The sequence below is a fragment of the Oratosquilla oratoria genome, chromosome 6, assembly GCF_046742065.1.
Source record: "Oratosquilla oratoria isolate Oo_2021 chromosome 6, ASM4674206v1, whole genome shotgun sequence".
NCBI lineage: Eukaryota > Metazoa > Arthropoda > Malacostraca > Stomatopoda > Squillidae > Oratosquilla > Oratosquilla oratoria.
This window is the reverse complement of record NC_134782.1, coordinates 32,810,841-32,832,706: the sequence shown is the minus strand read 5'-3', so window position 1 is coordinate 32,832,706 and position 21,866 is coordinate 32,810,841. Positions and strand designations below refer to the sequence as shown.

Below are 21,866 nucleotides of genomic sequence, written 5' to 3'. Positions count from 1 at the left end.
AGCTGATTTAGGTAAAATTTCTGCTATTTTGAAGATTCTAACCTCAGTCTAGTCTTCAAAATGGCGGAGATTTTACCTAAATCATCTGTCCATAATGTCGAGGTTATGTCTAGACATAAGCATTTAGGTCGCTGACTTAATAGGGATTTAGGTCAAATCTCCGCCATTAGGGTTAGGATCTTTTGTAAATTAGGGTTAGAATCTTCTGTAAATTCGGACCCAGGCTCAAATTGACACAATGTTATTCTATGTCTTCCAGTGATGTTTATTCAGCAGTGTTTGTATTTAACATAAGAACATAAGAATGGAGTTGCAAGAGACCATGAGGCCTACACTAGCTAGTTCCATGTCCCTTACCACCTCTCATCCCCATCCATAAATTAGCTAACCTCTAACAAACGATAGTTTCGTCGCTCACTACATGGTTACTAAGTCTATTCCATTCGTTAAACACTGTTGGTAAACCGGTACTTCCCTATTTCCTTCTTAAACCTACACACACACACACACACACACACACACACACACACACACACACACACACACACACACACACACACACACACACACACACACACACACACACACACACACACACACACTCTTACACGAACTAAGAACATAAGAATGAAGGAAACTACAGGAGAACATAAGGCCTACACTAGGCAGTTCCATGTCCCTCACTGGCTTCCATCCCTATTCTTACAGTTAGCTAACCTTCTCTTGAAACAATCAATTGTTTCAGTACTCGGTACATCATGGTTACCAAGTCTCCATTTGTTAACCACTCTGTTGGTAAACCAGTTCTTACCTATTTCCTTCTTAAACCTAACTTTGTCCAATTCAAACCCTTTACTACGAGTATTGCCCTGCTGTCTTAATATGAGGACCTTGTCTGCATCGTCATTGTTAAAGCCCTTGACCCATTTGAATACCTTTAAAATATTACCCCGAACTCTACGTCTTTAAAGACGTGAAAGTTCGAAAAAGAGAGAAGTCAGGGTAAGACTGACACAATGGTATTTAGATGTTCCTCCTGTGTCTCTCATTCACTGGGGCTCGTATTTCTATGGATTAACTAAAATCATTCATTGAAAGCAAGATTAGATATTTTGAGTCTCATGGAGCAGGGAGAGGGTTAATTAAGATTGTCTGTTAGTAGCAAGATAAAGCATTTTAAGCCCTGGTATAGGATAAGAAGAAGGATGCGTGTGTTGAAAAAAAAAAAAAAAAAGAGAGACGAGGCTCAAATTAAAACAATGTTTATATACATGCCCCTCTTCCTGTGTCACTCATTCAACGTTGGTTGTTTTTCCATGATTTAATGAAAGTAACCCATTGAAAGCAAGATTAAAATTTTCTAAGCCTTATATAACAAGGAGAGATTTAATCTAGTTGATCAGTTTTCCGTATGTGTGATAAAGAATCATGTTAATGAAGGAGACTGGCAAACGAGAAGACTTACATATGTAAAGGTAGACAGACTGTTACTGGATTGCAGAAGCCACTTACTAATCCATTTGGCTTTAATATTAAATATTTACAGACATTAACGTGGTTGAGTAGATATTTGGCTTCTATATCATTTGACTGCTACAACCAATTGGGGCAGATATCAACCATATTGAATAAACGATGACTCAAAGGTTTGACTGAGGAAGCAGGTGACTGGAAGATGTTTGTCTTGTGTGGTGACCTTATTTGGGGTATCTGGTGTCTTTATCCGGACCTGTTCTGTGTTGGAATAGTTTTAGTGCTGGAAGGTTACCGGAATCCAGGAGGGGTGGTGTTATTCTTGTATGCCTTGTTGTTGGATGGTGACATGAGCGTTGGCTGGTTACCGTCTTTCCTGTATATTTGGGTAGTGTTTCCCACCACTCTGGGTTTGTGTTAGGTAGGATATGGTACTTAATTTGTTGGCCTCAAGAATAATGAGTTTTGTAATTAGTGATGGGGTCAAACAAAAAAGAAATTAGTGATTCCTTTACGAGTTCCGATACTACTCTAAACTTCCGATTCCGATAAGTGTTTAATAAATGTACTTTGCTCACAAAGAATTTGTTTCCCAAACCAACTGTTGGGCCTAGAAATAACCGTGAATCACAATCATTGTAGGTATCGGAATGGAATTCGTATCGGAATCGGAAGTGGAGAGTAGTATTGGGACTCGTATCGGAATCGTTAAGAAATTTGGTACTGTCCCATCACTATTTGTAGTGAGCGTGTGTGTGTGTGTGTGTGTGTGTGTGTGTGTGTGTGTGTGTGTGTGTGTGTGTGTGTGTGTGTGTGTGTGTGTGTGTGTGTGTGTGTGTGTGTGTGTGTGTGTGTGTGTGTGTGTGTGTGTGTGTGTGTGTGTGTGTGTGTGTGTGTGTGTGTGTGTGTGTGTATGTTTCTGTTTCTGCAAGGAAGTGTGGGGTGCAGGGAAAGGGTATGGGAGATGTGCGATGTATGATGTGCTGCAGGTGTACTTTTTCTCATTGTATGATATGAAGCAATGGGTTTGTGATGTGAACTGCATACCAACCATTTTGATGTACTGTTCTATGAGGAAGACTGAACAATCATCAACTGGGCTAAATAATGGATTTGCATTTTTGGCTTTGATGGTCTATTCCTTCCTGACCCAGGGAAAGAATGACCCTTCATCCACAATGAGCTGAGGTGTTTTAAAATGGAAAATAAATATGTATTGGATGGATGTGGGATGGGTAGAAGGTGGGCGTATGCTTTACTTGCTATCTTTCTTTTGGTATACAAATAGATAGATAGACAGACTCCGATAGATTGGGATCACGTGACCCACCCATTTGACACAACAGTGATTGACTGACACCAACCAAGCAGACCTACCTGATCGATGGGATAGGTGACATGCGGATGTCCTGCAACTCGATAATCTCCTCGTTCGGAGTGAAACCATCCGCTTTAATTGTCGGGGGCTGTTGTTTGTTCTGTCCATTGCTCTCCTTCATCTTCTTAGCCTTCTTCTTGGCGCGCTGACCCCAATACTTGTAGTTCACGGCGGCGTACTCCAGCAGCGCCGCGAAGACGAAGACGAAACACATTACAAGGTAGATGTCGATGGCCTTGACGTATGAGATACGAGGTAAGGAGGATCGAACGCCTGTGCTGATGGTCGTCATGGTGAGCACGGTTGTGATACCTGCGGACGGCGAGAACGAAGTCAGTAGGTTCTTTGTAAAGGTTCACGGGTAATGTGTGCAAGTGAAAACTAGTCGATGTGTGTATCTGTCTTTATCTAATTGTTCCCTAATTTATCTAATTGTAGTATACGGGATAGGAGCAATGCCCGTCTCATACTCTCAAATTCATGTACAGTTTCAACTTAATCTACATCCTTGATTTTCAATTATCATATTTAGATTTGGATTCATGTATAATTCCAGTTTGGGCTATATCACCTAAGCTATTCCAAGTATTTATGCATATCTATATGGAAGACTAGTTTTCACATCCTTTAAACGTGTGTGTGCGCACGTGTATGTGTGTGTCTTTACCTAGTTGTATTATAAGAGAAGGGAGCTATGCTCGTAGTGTGTGTGTGTGTGTGTGTGTGTGTGTGTGTATGCACATTAAACAAAAGAGAGCACAAGGCCTGAAATATATATATACCAAGGAACACAAAACCGATCCAAACAGCACAAGAGAAACACATCCACCAGTATAAAAAAACAAAAACAAAAAAACCCCACAGAGATGCTTCTGCTTTTAAACAATAATCACAAGTAGAAAATTGGTGGGAATGTGTCAGAAAAGGGTTTCAGTCTTCTAATAAAAGTTTAGAAAAAATAATCACTCATTTACGAGGAAAAGTGAAAAGATGTTTTAGAAGTTATTTTCACGGGAGGGAGGGAAGTAACCCAGTTGCTACGTTCAGGGTAATGTTGACTGTGGAAATAACGTCATGAAAAAGATAATTGTAATAGGCAAGAGAAGGCTGACAGAAAAAGAGGGGAGTTGATGTGGTGAGTGACTGGTTTCTTTTTTACATGATAGTAAGGAATGAGGGTAGTTGCTCCATATGTGAGATGCGTGCTCCATACAAGGTTGAACTAGGTTCCCGTATAGGGCCAGCAACTGAAACAGGATCTGAGAATTTTGAAGGTAGCAAAATGCCTTGGCAAGCTACGGTTACTTGTAGGCCCAAAAGTTGGTTTGGGAAACAGATTCTTTGTGGGCAAAGTACATTTGTTAAACACTTATCGGGATCGGAAGTTTAGAATAGTATCGGAACTCGTATCGAAATCGTGGTGCTTCAGTCATACGCCGTCGCCAGTTCTCACGGTCCCTCCGACCAATCTACCATGCAGGCACCCTTCCCATCCCAAGCAGCTCTTGACAGGCTCGATCAACTTGCCCCTTCAGCCATGAATTCTGTGGGCGTCGTCCCCTTCTTCGTCTCCCCCATCGAGGGTTGTCTCTTGTGGACTTCTAGGTTGGTCCATTTGGATTTTGTGACTCAATTTTTCGGGTAGGTTGGTCACAAATTCCCTACAAGGCTCTTTGGTAACTGTCATCTGTTGTGCTTTATCACTAATGGCATGAGTTTTACATAAGAATTCAGGAGACTACAAGAGACCATAAGACTTACGCTAGGTAGTTCCATGTCCCTTACCACCTGCCATCCCTATACATTAAAGTTATCTAACATTGTCTTAAAACGATCAATAGTTTCAGCGCTCACTACATGGTTACTAAGTCTATTCCATTCGTTAACAACTCTATTAGTAAACCAGTTCTTGTTTAAACTTCTTCTTTAAACTTCTTAAACCTAAATTGGTCCAAAATCTGTTGTTGTTGTTGTTGTTGTTGTTGTTGGTTAGTCTTTAATATCAATGCCTTGTGACACCGGATCTGCGGAGAAAAGTTACCTTCTTGTATTCCTACTAGAAGTCCTCCACCCCTGATATGTTGTGGTTGTGTCTGTGTGTTCTACCAGTACTGAGGAGTCTGTAAATATATGCTCAATTGCGTGTGAAGCTACGGACACACTTACTATTGCTAACACTTGACTGGCTTTTGTTTCCCCTGGCTTGACAGTGATACGTTCAGCTGTCTGGTCACACTACTCGTTAAGTCTGCTACCGGAATCAACTGATCATATCAACAACACAAGCCATATCTCCTTATCTAATAGTAGGGATGTTTGATGTTCCAAAGGTGTTTATATTCACGAACTTTCTCTGAAATTTATAATAGTCTTATGGGAAAACTGAAGTTGACGTGATATGTTTTCGGCCTTGTGGTCACAGATATGTATTTCTTGCATACCACCGAAATTAATGAGAACTGAATTTGTATTTGGGATTTTTCTTGTATTTTCGTTTATTTTTTCTTTTCTGTTATTCATTAAAAGTCCTTAAAAAAGTTAAATAACTCTTAGTTTCATATACGCTGAATAAACGATAGTTTATTATTAATGCCTCCCACTCATCTACCGCTATCGCTAGCACTAGATGCCAGGAAAAACCACGAGAATCAGTAGATAGTACAGCACAAATGGCCAGCCAATCAAGCCGTATCGCTGGATCCAACTATTTCAGAAGCTAGTGTAACCAAGGCTTGAGGCAGCTTAGCAGAGCGGCAATGTTTCATATACATTGTGTTACCGAGCTTGTGCTGGTAATGTCTCAAATGTTACGTGACGATCGATGGTTGCGTGCTCTGTAAATAGATATTATCATCAGAAATACAAATACAATCTTTTCTGGAACTGAGACACGAGTAAATCCTTTAACCAGGTGGAAAATCTGTAGAATACAGCGTATACGATGTCTTTTATTCTGGTTGTGTCTCTGTGTGATGCCAGTACCGAAGACCCTGTACAAAATGAGCAGTGGGTCACGTTCCTACCTCGGAACGCGGAAGGTCCAGGTTCAATCCCCGGTAAGTGCAAATATACTTTCATAGCTTTCCAATCGCTTTCTACAACGGCGGACATCAGAGGTCCGGTTGACCAGTGTCGCATATATGTGCTAGCACCTGATCAGTATGGTCGAGCTGATTGCACTGATTTTACACTTTATTCACAACCACAGTCAATCTAACACACCAACGACAACTTTACATGTAGCACTTCTAATCTTACAGACAACCTTACCAAACCGAATGAAGCCACCGACCGTGGCGAGGTAAAGAGACTGTATCGTCCCTCAGGGGATAGGCCGGCTATGCAGTGGACTAGTAAGGCTGAAGACACGCATATTGGTACGTCTTAAGTGTTGTATGATGGCCACAACAACGTCTGCACTCATGAATTCAGTCTTTTCTGTTTACTTTAATTTTTGGGTTTGAGTCTTGGCGGTGGGTGGACGGACAAGAATCCTGTTAAAGGTACGTTTTACTCGGTGCGATTATGCCTCAACGATGATCGTTCATGGCTCAATGATGATCGTCAAACGATTCCTTGAGCACCGATTTTTTGTTTTTGAATGATGGGGGTGTTTTGCTTCGCGTGACTGCCGTTGGAGTCGCTAAAAACAAAGAATTCGTGCTCTAGACAATCGTTTGACGATGATCGTTGAGCCATGAACGATCATCGTTGAGCGATAATGGCACCGAGCAAAACGTGCCTTAAGCTCCAGGGAAGCAAGATTTCTCATTGTGAGAATTGTGAGTATATGTTTGTTATCATTAGTATGGTTGTGTACTTGATGGAATGATGTGTTTTAATAGTGTTACAGAATCTGTTTGATGATGTTATGTGTTGGTGGGTGGTCCTTTATGTAGTGTGATGGGCGATTTGGGTTTTGTTCTGTGGATGTTGTGTACAGCGCATGTCGCCATGCTCACGTAAACATAAAATTTCAGTTTCCGCTTGTTGGCGAGAAAACACACACACACACACACACACACACACACACACACACACACACACACACACACACACACACACACACACACACACACACACACACACAAAAGAACCTGAGGTGACCTCGGTTTCCTTCGGGTATCTGAAAAAAAACAAGATTCAGAGGCGTACGAAGACTTACCAAGAGCAACGCGAGCCGATGTAGCCTCGTGATTGATCCAGAAGGAGACCCACGAGAGCATAACGATCAAGATACTGGGCAGGTAGGTCTGAAAGACGAAGTAGCCGATGTTCCTCTGAAGGTTGAAGGAGATGGAGAGCCGCTTGTAGGCTCCCGTGGCCAGCTCCTCTGTTCTCTCGCCAGCCTGGTAGCCCATGATGGTGAACTGAGGGAGTTTGGCTTCTTCGACACCGATGACTGGGATGTCTCTCCAGTACATGCGGACGTCCATGATCGTGTAGCCGTCTGGGGAGAGGAAATGGAGAGTAAGTTTGGTGTCGGATGATGCATAGTTGGCTTTGATATTAAAAGAAAAGGAAATGTGTAGTGTGTATGTACGAGTATGTATGTATGTATGTATGAATGTATGTGTGTGTATAGTTTATGTGTATATGTGTGTATGTATGTACGTACGTATGTATGTATATATGTATTTATGTATATGTGTGTATATATGTGTGTATAATGTATGTATGCGTATGCGTATTTGTACGAGTATGTAAAGGAATGTGTGTGCATGTGTGTATGTACATGTGTGTGTATGTATATCATGCATGCATGTATGTATTAACTTAATTATAGTGTGGAGGAAAGGAGTATGTATGTGATTTATGTATACATTTACTTTATTACTGTCACACAGGAAATGGATAGCAGTTACCAAAAAATAAGAAGTATGCACAAAAAGAAACACTTTTAATGGTAAGGTTCAAAACACAATTAGCAGTTACCAAAAAATAAAAAGTATGTGCAAAAATAAACACTTTTAATGCTAAGGTTCAAAACACAATTATTAATCCAAGTTAAGTACACATTTCACCCATGTACCTGTCTTTTGACCGTTGAAATTAAGCAACCACGTAATTATTTTACACCATCCCCACTTGTGAAGAAAAGGGGGTAAAGTTGTTTTTCTCGGTACGATTATCGTTCAACGATGATCGTTCATGGTTCAACGATGATCGTTCATGGTTCAACGATGATCGTCAAACGATTGTCTGAAACACTAATTCTTTTTTGTTAATGGTGGGGCTGTTTTGTTTCGAGCGACTGTCGTTAGAGCCGCTAAAAACAAAGAATTAGCGCTCTAGACAATCGTTTGACGATCATCGTTGAGTCATGAACGATCATCGTTGAAGCATAATCGTTCCGAGCGAAATGTATCTTAAGGGGGTAAATGGGGTTGGTCAATTCACACTTTGATTGAGAACCTTCGTGATTTATGCCTCGAGGTCATATGAGGTCATCCGAGGTCATTCGAGGTCATATAAGGTCATCCGAGGTCATTCGAGGTCATATAAGGTCATCCGAGGTCATTCGAGGTCGTATAAGGTCGCCCTTCGGGTGAGGTCGTTAAGACTTCACGCTGAAACGCACAAACCCAAAACCCTTGGGCGATGGGGCGAGGAAGCAGACAGACGATGACGACGACGATGATGACGATTAAGGCGATGACAACGATGATGACGACGATGATAATGATGGCGGTGATAATGACAAGGAGTATGACGAGGAGAGAGAGAGAGAGAGAGAGGGAGAAAGAGAGAGAGAGGGAGAAAGAGAGAGAGGGGGGGAGAGAGAGAAAGACAGAGAGGAGAGAGAGAAATAGAGAGATGAGAGCAAGAGGGCAGGATTTAAAGAGATAGATAAAGAAGGAGAAAAAAAAGTAGCGAGTGAACACATAACATGACATGGTGTGTGTGTGTGTGTGTGTGTGTGTGTGTGTGTATGTGTGTGTGTGTGTATGTATGTATATATCACGTCTATAGTTGAGGTATGGAGTGTCCCAGAGCGAGAGTGGCGTGGAGTCCGACATAGATTTACCGACTCTGTCCGGGAGCTTCCCCCTCTCTCTCCAAATTACACGAAATCCAATCGCCTCCTTCCTCTCCTCGAGTTTGTTCTTCATCTCGTGGAGGAGGAGAAGGAGAAGGAGGAGGAGGAAGAGGAAAAGGAGGAGGAGGGTGACGACTTGGAGGACAGGGACGAGGAGGAGGGAGAAGAGGAGGAGGAGGAAGAGGAGTAGGAGGGTGACGACGAGAAGGACATGGATGAGAAGGATGAGGGAGAAGAGGAGGAGGAAGAAGAATAGGAGGGTGACGACGAGGTGGAAGAGGAGGACGGGGAGGAGGAAGATGAGGAAAGGGAAGAGGACGAAGAGGAGGAGAGAATAAAAAGGAAAGAAGAAAAGGAGGAAGACGAGAAGGGAGAGGAAGTAAGGAGAAGTAAATGTGGCGAGGGCAAAGATGATTAATTAGGAGCCGGAAGAGGAGGAGGAGGAGGAGGAGAATGAGGGCGAAGACGAGGACAATTACGAAGAGTAGGAGAAGGAGTAGGAGGAGGAGGAGAATGGGGGCTAACAGGAGGACAATTGCGAAGAGGAGGAGTAGGAGGAGGTGAAAGACGAGGAAGAGGAAAGGGATGGGTTGGAGGACGAGGGAAAGAAGGGGATGGAAGACGATGATGATGAGGAGGAGGAAGAGGACGAGGGGGGGGACGGGGGAACGGTGGGCAGGAGGAGGAGGAGGAGGAGGAGGAGATGTTGGAATAGCCTGGTAATAGCTGTGGCTTGGTAACACTCATTGAGGCTCCTTAGTTGTAGCTGAGAAGACCTTTGTGTCAGAGGCTGAGCTTGAGAGGTTTTGTGGGGTAGTCGCGGTGTGCTCCTGGGCATCACGGGGACTGTCCCTGAGCTGAATGAAATTGCCTGGCGCAAGTGAGAATCGAATCCATGGAGATCTTCCATACCGTATTTTTTTTTTCTCTCTTCGGTAAAGAAGGCGTGGACGAGTTCACCTCAGCGAACTTAGCCAGAACGAAGTCCCACCAATATAGTACTAATCCAAATTGACTAGGAAAGTCTTCCGGTTACTTCGAAGAATCTCAAAACGAAGAGTCTTAAGACTCCATGTGGTTAGAGCTTCCGGAGGTGTTCCCGAAGGGGTTCTGGGGTCTGGCATCTGGGCCCAGAACTGGAGGAGATGTGAACAAGACAATGGTGGGGTGGGGGTGGATCCGCCCGGACATGTCAATACAGGTCCGGAAAGTCGAGAGGTTCCGGGTGAATGGGGAAGACTCTGGACACATCAATAGAAGCTCATAAAACGCGGGGGCACACATGTGTACGACACACACACACGCACACACACACACACACACACACACACACACACACACACACACACACACACACACACACACACACACACACACACACACACACACAAACACACATACACACGCGCGCGCACACACACACACGCCCGCGCGTACAGACACAGGTACACGCACGCACGCACAAACACACACACACACACACACACACACACACACACACACACACACACACACACACACACACACACACACACACACACACAAACATACAGATGGATAGAGAGATAGAGTGGGCAGGAAAGGGATAAGGAGATACAGAGGGAGAGAGAGAGAAAAAGGGCGTGGGAGGCACAAGTAGAAAAATATTGCGAAAGAAAATGAGAGAGAGAGAGAGAGAGAGAGAGAGAGAGAGAGAGAGAGAGAGAGAGAGAGAGCATGGGAGGTACAAGTAGAAAAAGAGCGAACGAAAGAGAAAGAGAGAGAGAGAGAGAGAAAGAAAAGGAAATGAAGAGAAACATACTTTTCTATCAACAGGAAATGTCAATATCTCGCTCGTTCGAACTTTTCGCTTGACTTGGTCAACAACAACAACGTCTCCAACAACTTTACTCTCTCTCTCTCTCTCTCTCTCTCTCTCTCTCTCTCTCTCTCTCTCTCTCTCTCTCTCTCTGTCTCTCTCTCTGACGGCAATCTTGTCGTCTGGTTACTGAAAATAACTTAACTTTTCTTTGCACGAACTGTGGCTAAAAAGTTGATCTGAGACGATTCTGGGGATGTGCCTTCATTTTCGCTCTCGAAGTTGTTCATGAATTTAACCTGTAAAGAGCCATCAGGGAATTCCCACCTTAACCCCGCTGTTTAGGTTATAGAGTTCACTCGGTTAATCCCCTGACAGCAGATGATTTTATTCAGTTGAGGGGATTACTACATCGTTTAAGGGTGTTAATCCTCAAACGCTGGGGATTTTTCTTACGAGTTTCCTTTGGGGATCAAAATAGATACATAAATTAATGAATAAACAAGAAAATAGATGCATCAACAAATATTTCATATATAGATAAATAAATAAATGAATAAATATTGAGACATTCTGGCAGGTTGATGTGAGTGGGAATAGTCCGAGTTCATTCCTGACTAATTTCGCAGATAATCTGTTCCAAAGGAAAGGAGCTACGAAACTAGTCAGGGATGAACTCAGACTAAGACTCCTGTGCTTCCTATGCCAAATCACGTTAAGTAAATAACTAAGTAAATAAGCCACATTATTCATGAGAAAAGGGTTTGTGTACCACACGCCTCAGTCTCCTGGAAGGCGTCTGGTTATAATACACATAGACCAGTGGTTCTTGACCTCTTTAGTACGATGACAAGATTCTTGTCATTTGGTCAAATAAAACAAAAAATCATAAAACACCAAAATGTTTGATCAAACATCAGAAAAATATGACGTCAGTCCTCGAGGACTGACGTCATATTTTTCTGATGTTTGATCAAACATTTTGGTGTTTTATGATTTTTTGTTTTATTTGACCAAATGACAAGAATCTTTTCATCGTAGTTGAATGGGTTCACCTCTTTAGTACGATGACGCCGGCATAGGCGTCTTGAGGCACGAATGGGCACATGAGGATGCCGACGTTGGAGTCTTGAATATATTTATATTGTAGTTGAGTGACCCCCATATTCTGTGAACTGGCCAGATGATATTTTCTGTGGTTATTAATATTCAGAGTGAAAGAGAACGAGTAATACAGCTGTAGCTTTATATTTCATAACGCGAGTATTGTGATGCATCATCGTACATCAGGCAGCTGATGCTGCCCGACGAGACTTTGACTCGAGTTGAAGAGGTTAACCTGCTTCGACTCAAAATCCTGCCCAGGTTAATCGTGGCGACCCTTTCCAAATATCAACCAAAGGTTAGATTTAAAAGACAAGAGTGGATGTTGGGGTATTGGCTGCATGTTATTGTGGCAAAGTAGCATGCAGTTGATACTTTACGGTCTATATGGAACGCCCCCACGGACCAGATACACACATCGTTTTGTCTGTGATAGAGGAAGACTCTATCATAGAGAAATGATGACACTTTTGTACTACGACTGTCCCTCCGTTATGCTGTCCCCCAACCCCTTGTTACTGTCCTGTACCATTTCTCTGAATAGTCATTTCCTTTTTTCGCCTACCCAGTGGTGGGAGAAAAGAATGCTTCCACCAAGTCTTCCCACTTGAGCTGTAAGAGGCGACAAAAAACGGGACGGGGGATAGGATTGAGTCCTGCTACCTGTAGCCCCAAAGGGGGCATTCCTAAAAAAAGTAAGGGCATAAGAAGGTCTGGGAGTTTTCCAACCAGTACCCTAAGGGTTGGGTCTTTTAATGTGTGTGGATGTGGTACGGATGAGAGTAAAAAGGAAGAGATAGGCAGTATGTTTATGAGAAGAAATATGGATGTACTGGCTTTGAGCGAAACTAAAATGAAAGGGAGGGGCGAGTGTGAGTTTGGGAGTCTAGTTGGGAGGTTCTCAGGAGTGAAGAGGGGACGAGGGAGAGAAGGGGTGGCTGTACTAGTAAGTGAAGAGATAGGTAAGCGTGTAGTGGAGTGGAAGGAGGTTTCTTCAAGATTGATGTGGATAAAGGTGAAGCTGGGAAGGGAGATGTGGGTTTTTGTAAGTGCGTATGGGCCTGGTAGTGAGAGGAGCGTAGAGGAAAGGGAGGCTTTTGGGTAGATTTAGATTAGTGCATAGAGGGGTTAGGGAGAAATGTAATCGTAGTTGTATTGGGAGACCTTAATGCTAGAGTAGGAAACAAACCAATAGACGGAGTGATTGGGAAGTATGGAGTTCCAGGTAAAAATCGTAGTGATGTGTCTTGAAAGAGAAATGATGATAGCAAATACAGTGTTTAGGAAGAAAATCAAGCATAACTACACATGGGAGAGGGTGGTGGATGGAAGGGTGGCAGATAGAGCGTTAATGGACTATATAGTGGTGACCAGGAGAATGGTAGGAAGAGTTAAGGATGTAAATGTTCTAATGGGAGATCATTTCCTGGTGGAAGGTAAATTGAGAGTGGAGAATAGGTGGAGAAAGAGGAAAAGGGCAGAAGGTAGGGAGGTACTTAGAGTGAACTGCTTAAATGAGAAAGAAAAGGAAATGGAGTATACGAAAAACCTGAGAGAGGAGTGGGAGAGAGTGAAGGATAGAGTAGAACTAGGAGTGGAAGAGGAATGGGGATGGTTCAAGGAGGGAGTCATAAGGTGTGCAAAGATGGTGTGTGGAACAAGGAGGGTGGGAGGAAATAGAGGGAAGGGTAGTGAGTGGAGGGATGAGGGAGCAAGGAAGGGTGTAGAAGAAAAGAAGTAGGCTTTCATAGATTGGCTACAAATTAGGACGAGGGAAGAGGAGAGCAGATGTGAAATGGGGTGGGAGTATGACAGAAAATTTTGAAAGTAATAAAAATATGTTTTGGAAAGAAATTAAAAGAGGAACAGGAGGCAAATCAAGTAGAGAAGAAAAGGTAAAAGGTGCAGATGGAGAGACAATAATGGAAGAGAAGGCAGTGAGAGGAAGATGGGCAGAGTATTTTAGGGAGTTGCCAAATGTGAAGGAGGATAGGGAGGGAAAGGTAGTTGCAGTGGGAAGCGCTAAGAAAATGAGAGTGATGAGTGAGGAAAATGGAGGAGAAATAGGAAAAGATGAAGTGAAAGCAGCTGTTAAGATGATGAGAGGAGGTAAGGCACCTGGGTTGGATGGATGCCATGCAGAATGTCTGAAGAAAGGAGGTACAGTTATAGTGGACTGGCTGGTGAGGTTATTTAATGTTTGTTTAAGAGAGGGTAGAGTGCCGGAGGACTGGAGAAGTGCCTGTATAGTTTCGCTTTATAAGGGTAAGGGGGACAAATGTGAGTGTAGTAGTTACAGAGGGATTAGCTTGTTGATTGTGGTTGGGAAATCTTATGGGAGTGTCTTGATTGAGAGGATTAGGAGAGGAACAGAGGGAGTAATTGGTGAGGAACAATGTGGTTTTAGGACAGGTAGGGGTTGTGTAGATCAGATTTTTGTGGTAAGACAGATATGTGAGAAAGCTATAGGAAAAGGTAAGGATGTTTTTTGGGCTTTTATGGATTTGAAAAAGGCTTACGACAGGATAGATAGGAAGGCACTGTGGGAGGTACTGCAGATATATGGGATAGAAGGAAAGCTATTAAGAGCGGTCAAGAGTTTTTACGAGAGTATATATATATATATATATATATATATATATATATATACATACATTTTGCGGAATAATATTGATTGTGTAGGGCCCACTATATCTTAGAAATAATTATGGATGCTCGTTGGCCCAGTGGTTTAGAACGTCGATACTTGCAGGGAAAATCCAGGTGTCAGTATTTCAATCCCTGCAGCTAGCGAGTTGGACCAAGGGCATGGTTTATTATATTCCACGCTACAAGGTCCTCTGTAAGGGGCGCACTCTTAGCCTATTGATAGGAGGGCGTTCACGACGTTAAACAGGCCCTACACGATCAATATTCCATATTGTGCAATATTATTGGCGGTGTAGTGACGATATTGATGAATGACAATATATTGAAGACATCAAATGTACATGCTAAACACGTGTGTCCCTTCAATATCATCCCTACACCGTCAATGATATTGTTCTATACGGAATATTGCGCAATATTATTGATCATGTATGGCCCGCTTTAACAGAATCAAGAAAATTTATGCAAATGGACAACTTACAGCTCTCAATTTCGACGGTACAGTTCTGTCGATCCAGTGGATAGTAGTGGAGGTCCATCATACAAGCTAGTGTTGTTGTAAACCGCATTCCATAGGTTATGGAACCGTCCCCATGAAGACGCACCATCTTGTTCTTCTCCGTCACATCATGGAGGTAGCTAGAGAACAGGAGACGGGTTGAAGAACAAATAGGAGAACATCATGGGGGAGTAAATCAGTGAGTTTTTTTTGGACTGTGGCATGTCCAGGGTGGGGTGGTGGTAGTGATGACGTGATATGGCTGGGAATATTTACGATCGTTCGATTTTTTTTTTCGAGGTTACGACTTTTTTTTTTTTTTTTTTTTTTTTTTGAAGGTAGAAAATTTCTTAGATTTAAATTTCCTAGTGTGGCTAACATTGCTAAATATGTGTGCTTGAAAAAAAGGTCAGGCTCGTTTATGGTACCTGGCACGGTCGCCACTCCATTTTCGACTTACGATTTTCGACTTAAGTCGAGGAGTATTTGGAGTTGAAATAGATGGGAATAAGTTGTGGAGAGTTCTCTCTATCGGGAAGCTCGTTCCAAGCGCATACATATAGGGCAAAGATGACGGCTTCGGCTGCAGCTACTCAGCGCCTCCTGGCGTATGGGCTCCTCACCCTCTTGTGTGGTCATCTCGGTAGGAAAGCGGACTAATGAAGTAGATAATCTACCCGCTAAATGAGACTGAATCGCCCGGTGATAAACGTAACAAAAGTAATAAAGACGACTTTGCAACCTTCAGGCACGTTGAAATGGGCAGTGTATGGGCATGTCATCAGGATTGCCCTTCTTCATTGTGAACAGTTCCTGAGAACCAATTTGATTCCATAGTCAACGCCTACATAGTTTTCCCTCCCCCCACTCTCCCTCCTTCTTCCCTTCCCCTTTTCCCCTTTCCCCCTTCCCCCTTTCTCCCTTCTCCTACCCCCTTCTCTCCCCCTTCCCCATCTCCTCCCTTCCCCTTCTCTCCCTTTCCTCTTCCTCCTTCCCTCTTCCCCCCTTTCCACTTCCTTCCCCCTTCTCCCCCTTTCCACTTCCATCATTCCCCCTTCCCCATTCTATCTTTTCTTCCCCATTCCCTCTTTCCCCTTTTCCCTCTCTTCCCCCTTCCCCTTCTCATCCATTCAACTTCCTCCCTTCACCCTTCTCCATCCTCCCCCCTTCCTTCTTCCCCTTCTTCCTCTTCTCTCTTTCCACTTTCCCCTTCCCTCTTCCCCCTCCCCCCCTTTCCGCTTCCTCCCTTCCCCCTTCCCCATTCTCTCCTTTCCTCTTCCCCCTTTTCCCCCACCTTCCCTCTTTCCCCTTTTTCCCTTGTCCTCTTTCCCACCTTTTCCCCCTACTCTCCATTCCCTCCTTCCCTGCCTTTCCTCCTTTCCCCCTTCCCCCTTCCCTCTCCCTTCCTTCCCCCTCTTTCACCCCTCCGCCCTTCCATCAGCCAATGGGATTTTTTCTTCCGTGAGAAGTAATTCTAATCATCCAATCAGCTACATCAGTAGTAATCTTCCTAATCTCGTATTATGAAGATTGTTAGTCCATCAAGGGTCTATAGGAAAGTAATTTTGATGTTATACAAAATAAACAAAAGATCAATTGATTAGGCCTTCGCTATCATTTCTTTTTTTTCGCAAGAGACCCACGGTGGAAGTTGCGGTGATGGTAGTTCGAACGCTGCCGCTAGCGAGTTGGACCAAGGGCATGGCTCGTTAAATCCCACGCATCAAAGTCCTAGCCTCCTGATAGGGGGAGTTTGCGACGTCAAACTGTTAAATCAAGGATTTATAGGAAAGTATTTTCTTATGTTATACAAATTAAGCTAATGATCAGTTAACCAGTCCATCGACTTCAGGTTTTTCTTGAAGATAATCCACGACTAACTCGAATAATTCATTCTTTAAATACTCTTACCATCTCACTTCCACGCAGTGGGAAGTGAGAAACCCCTGGTAGGGGCAAGCTCTGTCAGTTACGGCATGCCGCTGTTTTTTTTTTTTTTTTTTTTTTTTTTTTTTGAGGGGAGGGGCGAGTTTGGCTCGCCTCCCTGCCTAGTCAGGGCTCTCGGGAACCAACGCGACATAGTCCGTAGCGGGTCCTGGGAATCGAACTCACGACCACCTGCTCATGAGTTCAACACGGTATCCATTGAGCAACTGCGCGGCCATATCAATTTTACATTTGATAAATTCATTTTAATCATTTGTAATTGGCGTCCACAAGAATGGTGTTTGGGAGTTGTAGGGGTTTTAGGGGCGATGGAATCAGATTGAGAAAGTAAAGAGCAAACGGAATTATCAATGATTATGGTTAGGATTGTTGAAAAATATGTGTGGGCTGGAAAATATCATAATTAGAAAAAATATAATGGCAAGGCATGCAGTCTGTTCTTCTGGTACGCTCAAGCGCGCGCACACACACACACACACACACACACACACACACACACACACACACACACACACACACACACACACACACACACACACACACACACACACACACACACACACACACACACACACACACACACACACACACACACACACACACACACACACACACACACACACACACACACACACACACACACACACACTCACACTCACGGTGGAGGAAGACCGTTTACCTGTTTTTGTCGTTGGCAAAGAACGTGTCGGGCACCCAGATCTTTTCCGCGAACTCTCCGGGAAGCGTCAGCATCTCTTCCTTGGAGCTGAAGGACAAACGCTCGTCCTTCCAGTACTGATTGAGGTACATGGTGATCGTGTAGTCCTGCAAGAGGAAGACGGGAAATAGACATTTGTTTATGTTCTTTTGTTATCATCAATATGAAGACGAGAGGTGGTACGTAATCTCAAACTCACATATTGGTATCAGTATGAAGACAAAGCGCATGTATGCACTCGCAAACCCACATATTGTTATCAATATGAAGGCAAGAAATAGCATGTATACACGTGCAAACGTACACAATATAATCGATATGAGGCACATGTATGCACAAGCAAACCCACATACTATAATCAGCATGAAAAGAACCGCATGTACACACACATACACAAACTCACATTAACATACAGAGGCACTTGCAAACACGTATGTACGTAATTTTATGTACATACTCGCCAGGAAACTTGTTGTGTTTATGGTTCGTGTGTAGAGGAAATGGTGACAGGTTGAGGTATTGCGTAAGATACTAGAAATATCTGAAGACTAGTTTTTCTGTCTCCTCTAGTGAAGCTGCTAGTGTGTGTGCAACACACCAGTTTTCAAAGTTTCAAGATTGATGTAGCACCAAGATCGATACTTCAACCATATTAATACATCAGTCATGATGAGTGTTTATTTGATATTGTGATTTGTAATGAACAAGTGGAAATTAAATTAAATTAGAGAAAAATCAATGTTCAGTACGTGGTTAGAGTGTTTTTGGTGTTTATGAAGATTGTCATCCACTTCACCAATGTGGATCTAGGTCAGTAGTTCTCAGTCTGGAAGCCATGACAAGAATTTAAAGGAGGAACATGGCCTGCTGTTGAAAATTATACATTTCCATATAATGTAAGGAACTTGATTATAAAAAAGAACTCCATCACTCTGTCTTGGGATAAGAAATATAAGATAATCATGATTGCCAACTTTGTAATGAAGTTATTATATATATACTTTTTTTTTTATCTTATTTAACCTTTTTTGGTGGGGTGGGGTTTGGGAGAAAAATGAAGGGGAGCCACACATATGTTGAAAATTGATTAAAGGGGAGAATGGGGTGTCCCATTTCCTTTCAACACAGCAACGCACCACATGAACATAAGAACATAAGAATGAAGGAGACTGCTAGAGACCATAAGGCCTACACTAGGCAGCTCCGTATCCATCACCACCTGTCATCCCCATCCATAAAGTTGTCTAATCGTTTCTTAAAACAACTAATAGTTTCAACGCTTACTACATGGTTACTAAGTTTATTCCATTCGTCGACCACCCTATTAGTAAACCAATTCTTGCCTATTTCTTTTTTAAATCTAAATTTGTCCAGTTTATAGCCATTACTGCGAGTCCTGCCCTGTTGTTTTAATATGATGACCTTGTTTGCATCACCCTTGTTAAAGCCTTTGATCCACTTGAACACCTCTATTAGATCACCCCGCACTCTGCGTCTTTCCAGAGAGTGTAAGTTAAGGTACCTAAGCCTCTCTTCGTAAGGCAAATTTCTGACTCCATGTATCATATGGTCTTTAATTCCGTCCAAGATCAAAGTCGATTTTATGGAACTGAAGAGGTGAATGTCGACCTTAGAGTTTGTTGGCAAGAGATGTACGTCGCTGTATTAAGGTGTTAAGGGATCGGGATTGTTGGGGAAAAGGGTGTTGGAAGATCTTAGTGCTGAGACATCCGTGCTGAGATGAGGGTGGAGGCGTTCAGGACTGGCAACTACCGTATTTGCCTCGCACAAGACGCGCCCTCGTAATAGACGCACCCCTATTTTACAAGGATATTTTGTGGCAAAAATATGTTTCATCAGACATTAATTGAAATATATTCTAAAGTGGTATGATTCTGTGCATGAAATGCAATATTTTGACAGACGCAGGTCAATTTTTTTATATATTTGGAAAATATAAAAGCGCTTCTTGTACATTGACAAATACGGTAATTAGGAGTTATCTGTAATTATGAAAGCCAGTGACCGCGCGGTAGCCCAGTGGATACCGTGTCGAACTCCTGAGTATTTAGTCGAAAGTTCGACTCCATGGACCCACTGCAGTCTTCCTGCGTTGGTTCCCGACAGCTCTGGCCAGGCGGGGAGGCGACCCAAACATCGGCCTAAAAAAGCCAGCGGCTTCCCACAACTGACAAGGGTTTGCCCTACCAGGGGTTTCTCACTTCCCACTTCGTGGGAGCGGGATGGTGAGTTTAAAGGAAGGATAAGTGAGGGTGGGTGAGTGAAATTCTCTTTTAGAATTCAAAGCCTGAGAGTTCGGGATATTGTTATTATTTTTACTATTTTTATTTATTATTATTATTATTATTATTATTATTATTATTATTATTATTATTATTATTATTATTATTATTATTATTATTATTATTATTATCATTATTATTATATCTTTTATTATTAGTAGTATTGTTACTATTATTATTATCATTTTTTTAATAGGTTGAAAGGGGCAAAGAATTGTATGTCAACAAAAGGAGTGAAAATAAGGAATTTACGCCAGGAAATGCTGAGTAACTACGGCCGAAGCCGCCATAATTACTCTATATGCGCTTTGGGGACTGGTGATACCAGGTAGCTAATGGTCACTGCTGGGAATCAGAGAAAAGTGCGGGATTCGAACCCACAACTAAGCGAATTGGAAATCAAGATGTCTGCCTCCGATTATGCCACCAGAGTACGAGAGAGAGAGAGAGAGATAGAGCAAGAAAATCGATTGCAAAATAAGTTGAAGTCCAGTGAATATGATGGTCAGGGAAATCTGGAAATAAGTTGCGAAAAAAGGCAAAAAATGTTAAAGTTGTCGGGCAAGGCGAAAAATACGTCAGTGCCGAAATGAACCAACTGGGGTACTTGAGGAAGAGGAAGAGTAAGAGGAGGAGAAGAAGGAGGAAGAGGAGGAATAGGAGGGATAAAAGATAATCCCATGGGTCTTTGGAGGCTTGTTAAAAGTCCTGAAAAAAAAAGTGGAAGAATGAAGTTGGAAACTGTCCTTGAACTAAATTCCCACCGTCTTTCTTTGGAATACTTAACCGAGGAGAGGTGGGGGGAAGGGAGGGAGAGGGAGGGGAGGAGGGGGAGAGGGAATACGTCATTAAGTGACTTTACATGTACGCCCCTCCCCTTTCCCTTTCCGTCCGAAGTTTCTTGTGCTCAATTTCATCTACTCAAAACACTCTCTCTCTCTCTCTCTCTCTCTCTCTCTCTCTCTCTCTCTCTCTCTCTCTCTCTCTCTCTCTCTCTCTCCGAGATTAAGGCTCCTAACTACGAAATTCGGGTTTTGACTACAAAATTAATGTTGCCAGACAAGGGAAATCTAACCCAAAGAGCTTCTTTCATCTCTTCAGAACAAAATGTAAGGAAAGGATTGGCCCAATTAAAAACGACGAAGATGTCATGATTCGGAGAAAAAAGTGAGCTAGGCATTTAATAAATATTTTCTCACGGTGTTTACAAAGGAGAGGTTAGATATGGTACCTCACTGCGACCCGATTTTCAGTGGGGATGAAGGAAGTAAACTAACATCAGCATTAGTAAAGTAGAAATAGTCAGACTGATACACTTAAAGCTACAAAATCCCCGGGTCCAGACGAAAATTTCCTTAGTGTGATTAGAGAATGTAGATTTAAAATCTGCGACCAGTTAACGGGATTGTTTAATAAGTCGGTAGACACTGGTTTTGTTCCTATTGCTTAGGGGTAGGTGAACGTTGTTCCTGCTTCCAAAGGAGATGAATTATTTATATGCATCTACAGGCCAATTAGTTTGACATAATTTATAGATAGAAATGCTTGAATCAATAATAGCTAATAGAATCAGATCACATCGAGAGACATAATTTGATTTGTGACTCACGACATGGGTTCTCCAAGGGTAAGTCATGTGTAACTAATCTTATTTTTACACCAATGTCTTCAGGCCATTAGATAACAATTATTGTTACAGTGTTATTTACTTTGACTTTAGCAAAGCGTTCGACAAGGTGTCTCACTTGAAACTACTAAATAAAATCAAAGCCTATGGCATAGGAGAAGGAAAAGGGTTTGAATGGACTAGAGCTTAGATCATTGACAGAAAACAGCGAGTCACCATAAATGGAGTAAAATTCAAATGGGGGAGTGTTTCTAGTGGAGTTCCTCAGGGCTCTGTTTGGGTTCCTTATTGTTGATTATGTGTATAAATGACTTGGACAATGGGGTTAAT

The 21,866-nt window shown here is 42.6% G+C and overlaps 1 protein-coding gene across 4 annotated transcripts in view; it reads right to left on the bottom strand.

The window, feature by feature from the left end:
• The window catches only part of LOC143026367 (gamma-aminobutyric acid receptor subunit beta-like), a 262,622-nt gene that overhangs the window by 2,460 nt on the left and 238,296 nt on the right, over positions 1-21,866 (bottom strand). For all 4 annotated transcript variants that reach the window (XM_076186632.1, XM_076186635.1, XM_076186633.1 and 1 more), the window contains 4 exons: positions 17,568-17,713; positions 14,924-15,081; positions 7,017-7,301; positions 2,851-3,163 (listed from right to left, as the gene is read on the bottom strand). In XM_076186632.1, the coding sequence (XP_076042747.1) occupies positions 2,851-3,163; positions 7,017-7,301; positions 14,924-15,081; positions 17,568-17,713 (902 nt within the window). The remainder of the gene's footprint in view (positions 1-2,850; positions 3,164-7,016; positions 7,302-14,923; positions 15,082-17,567; positions 17,714-21,866) is intronic.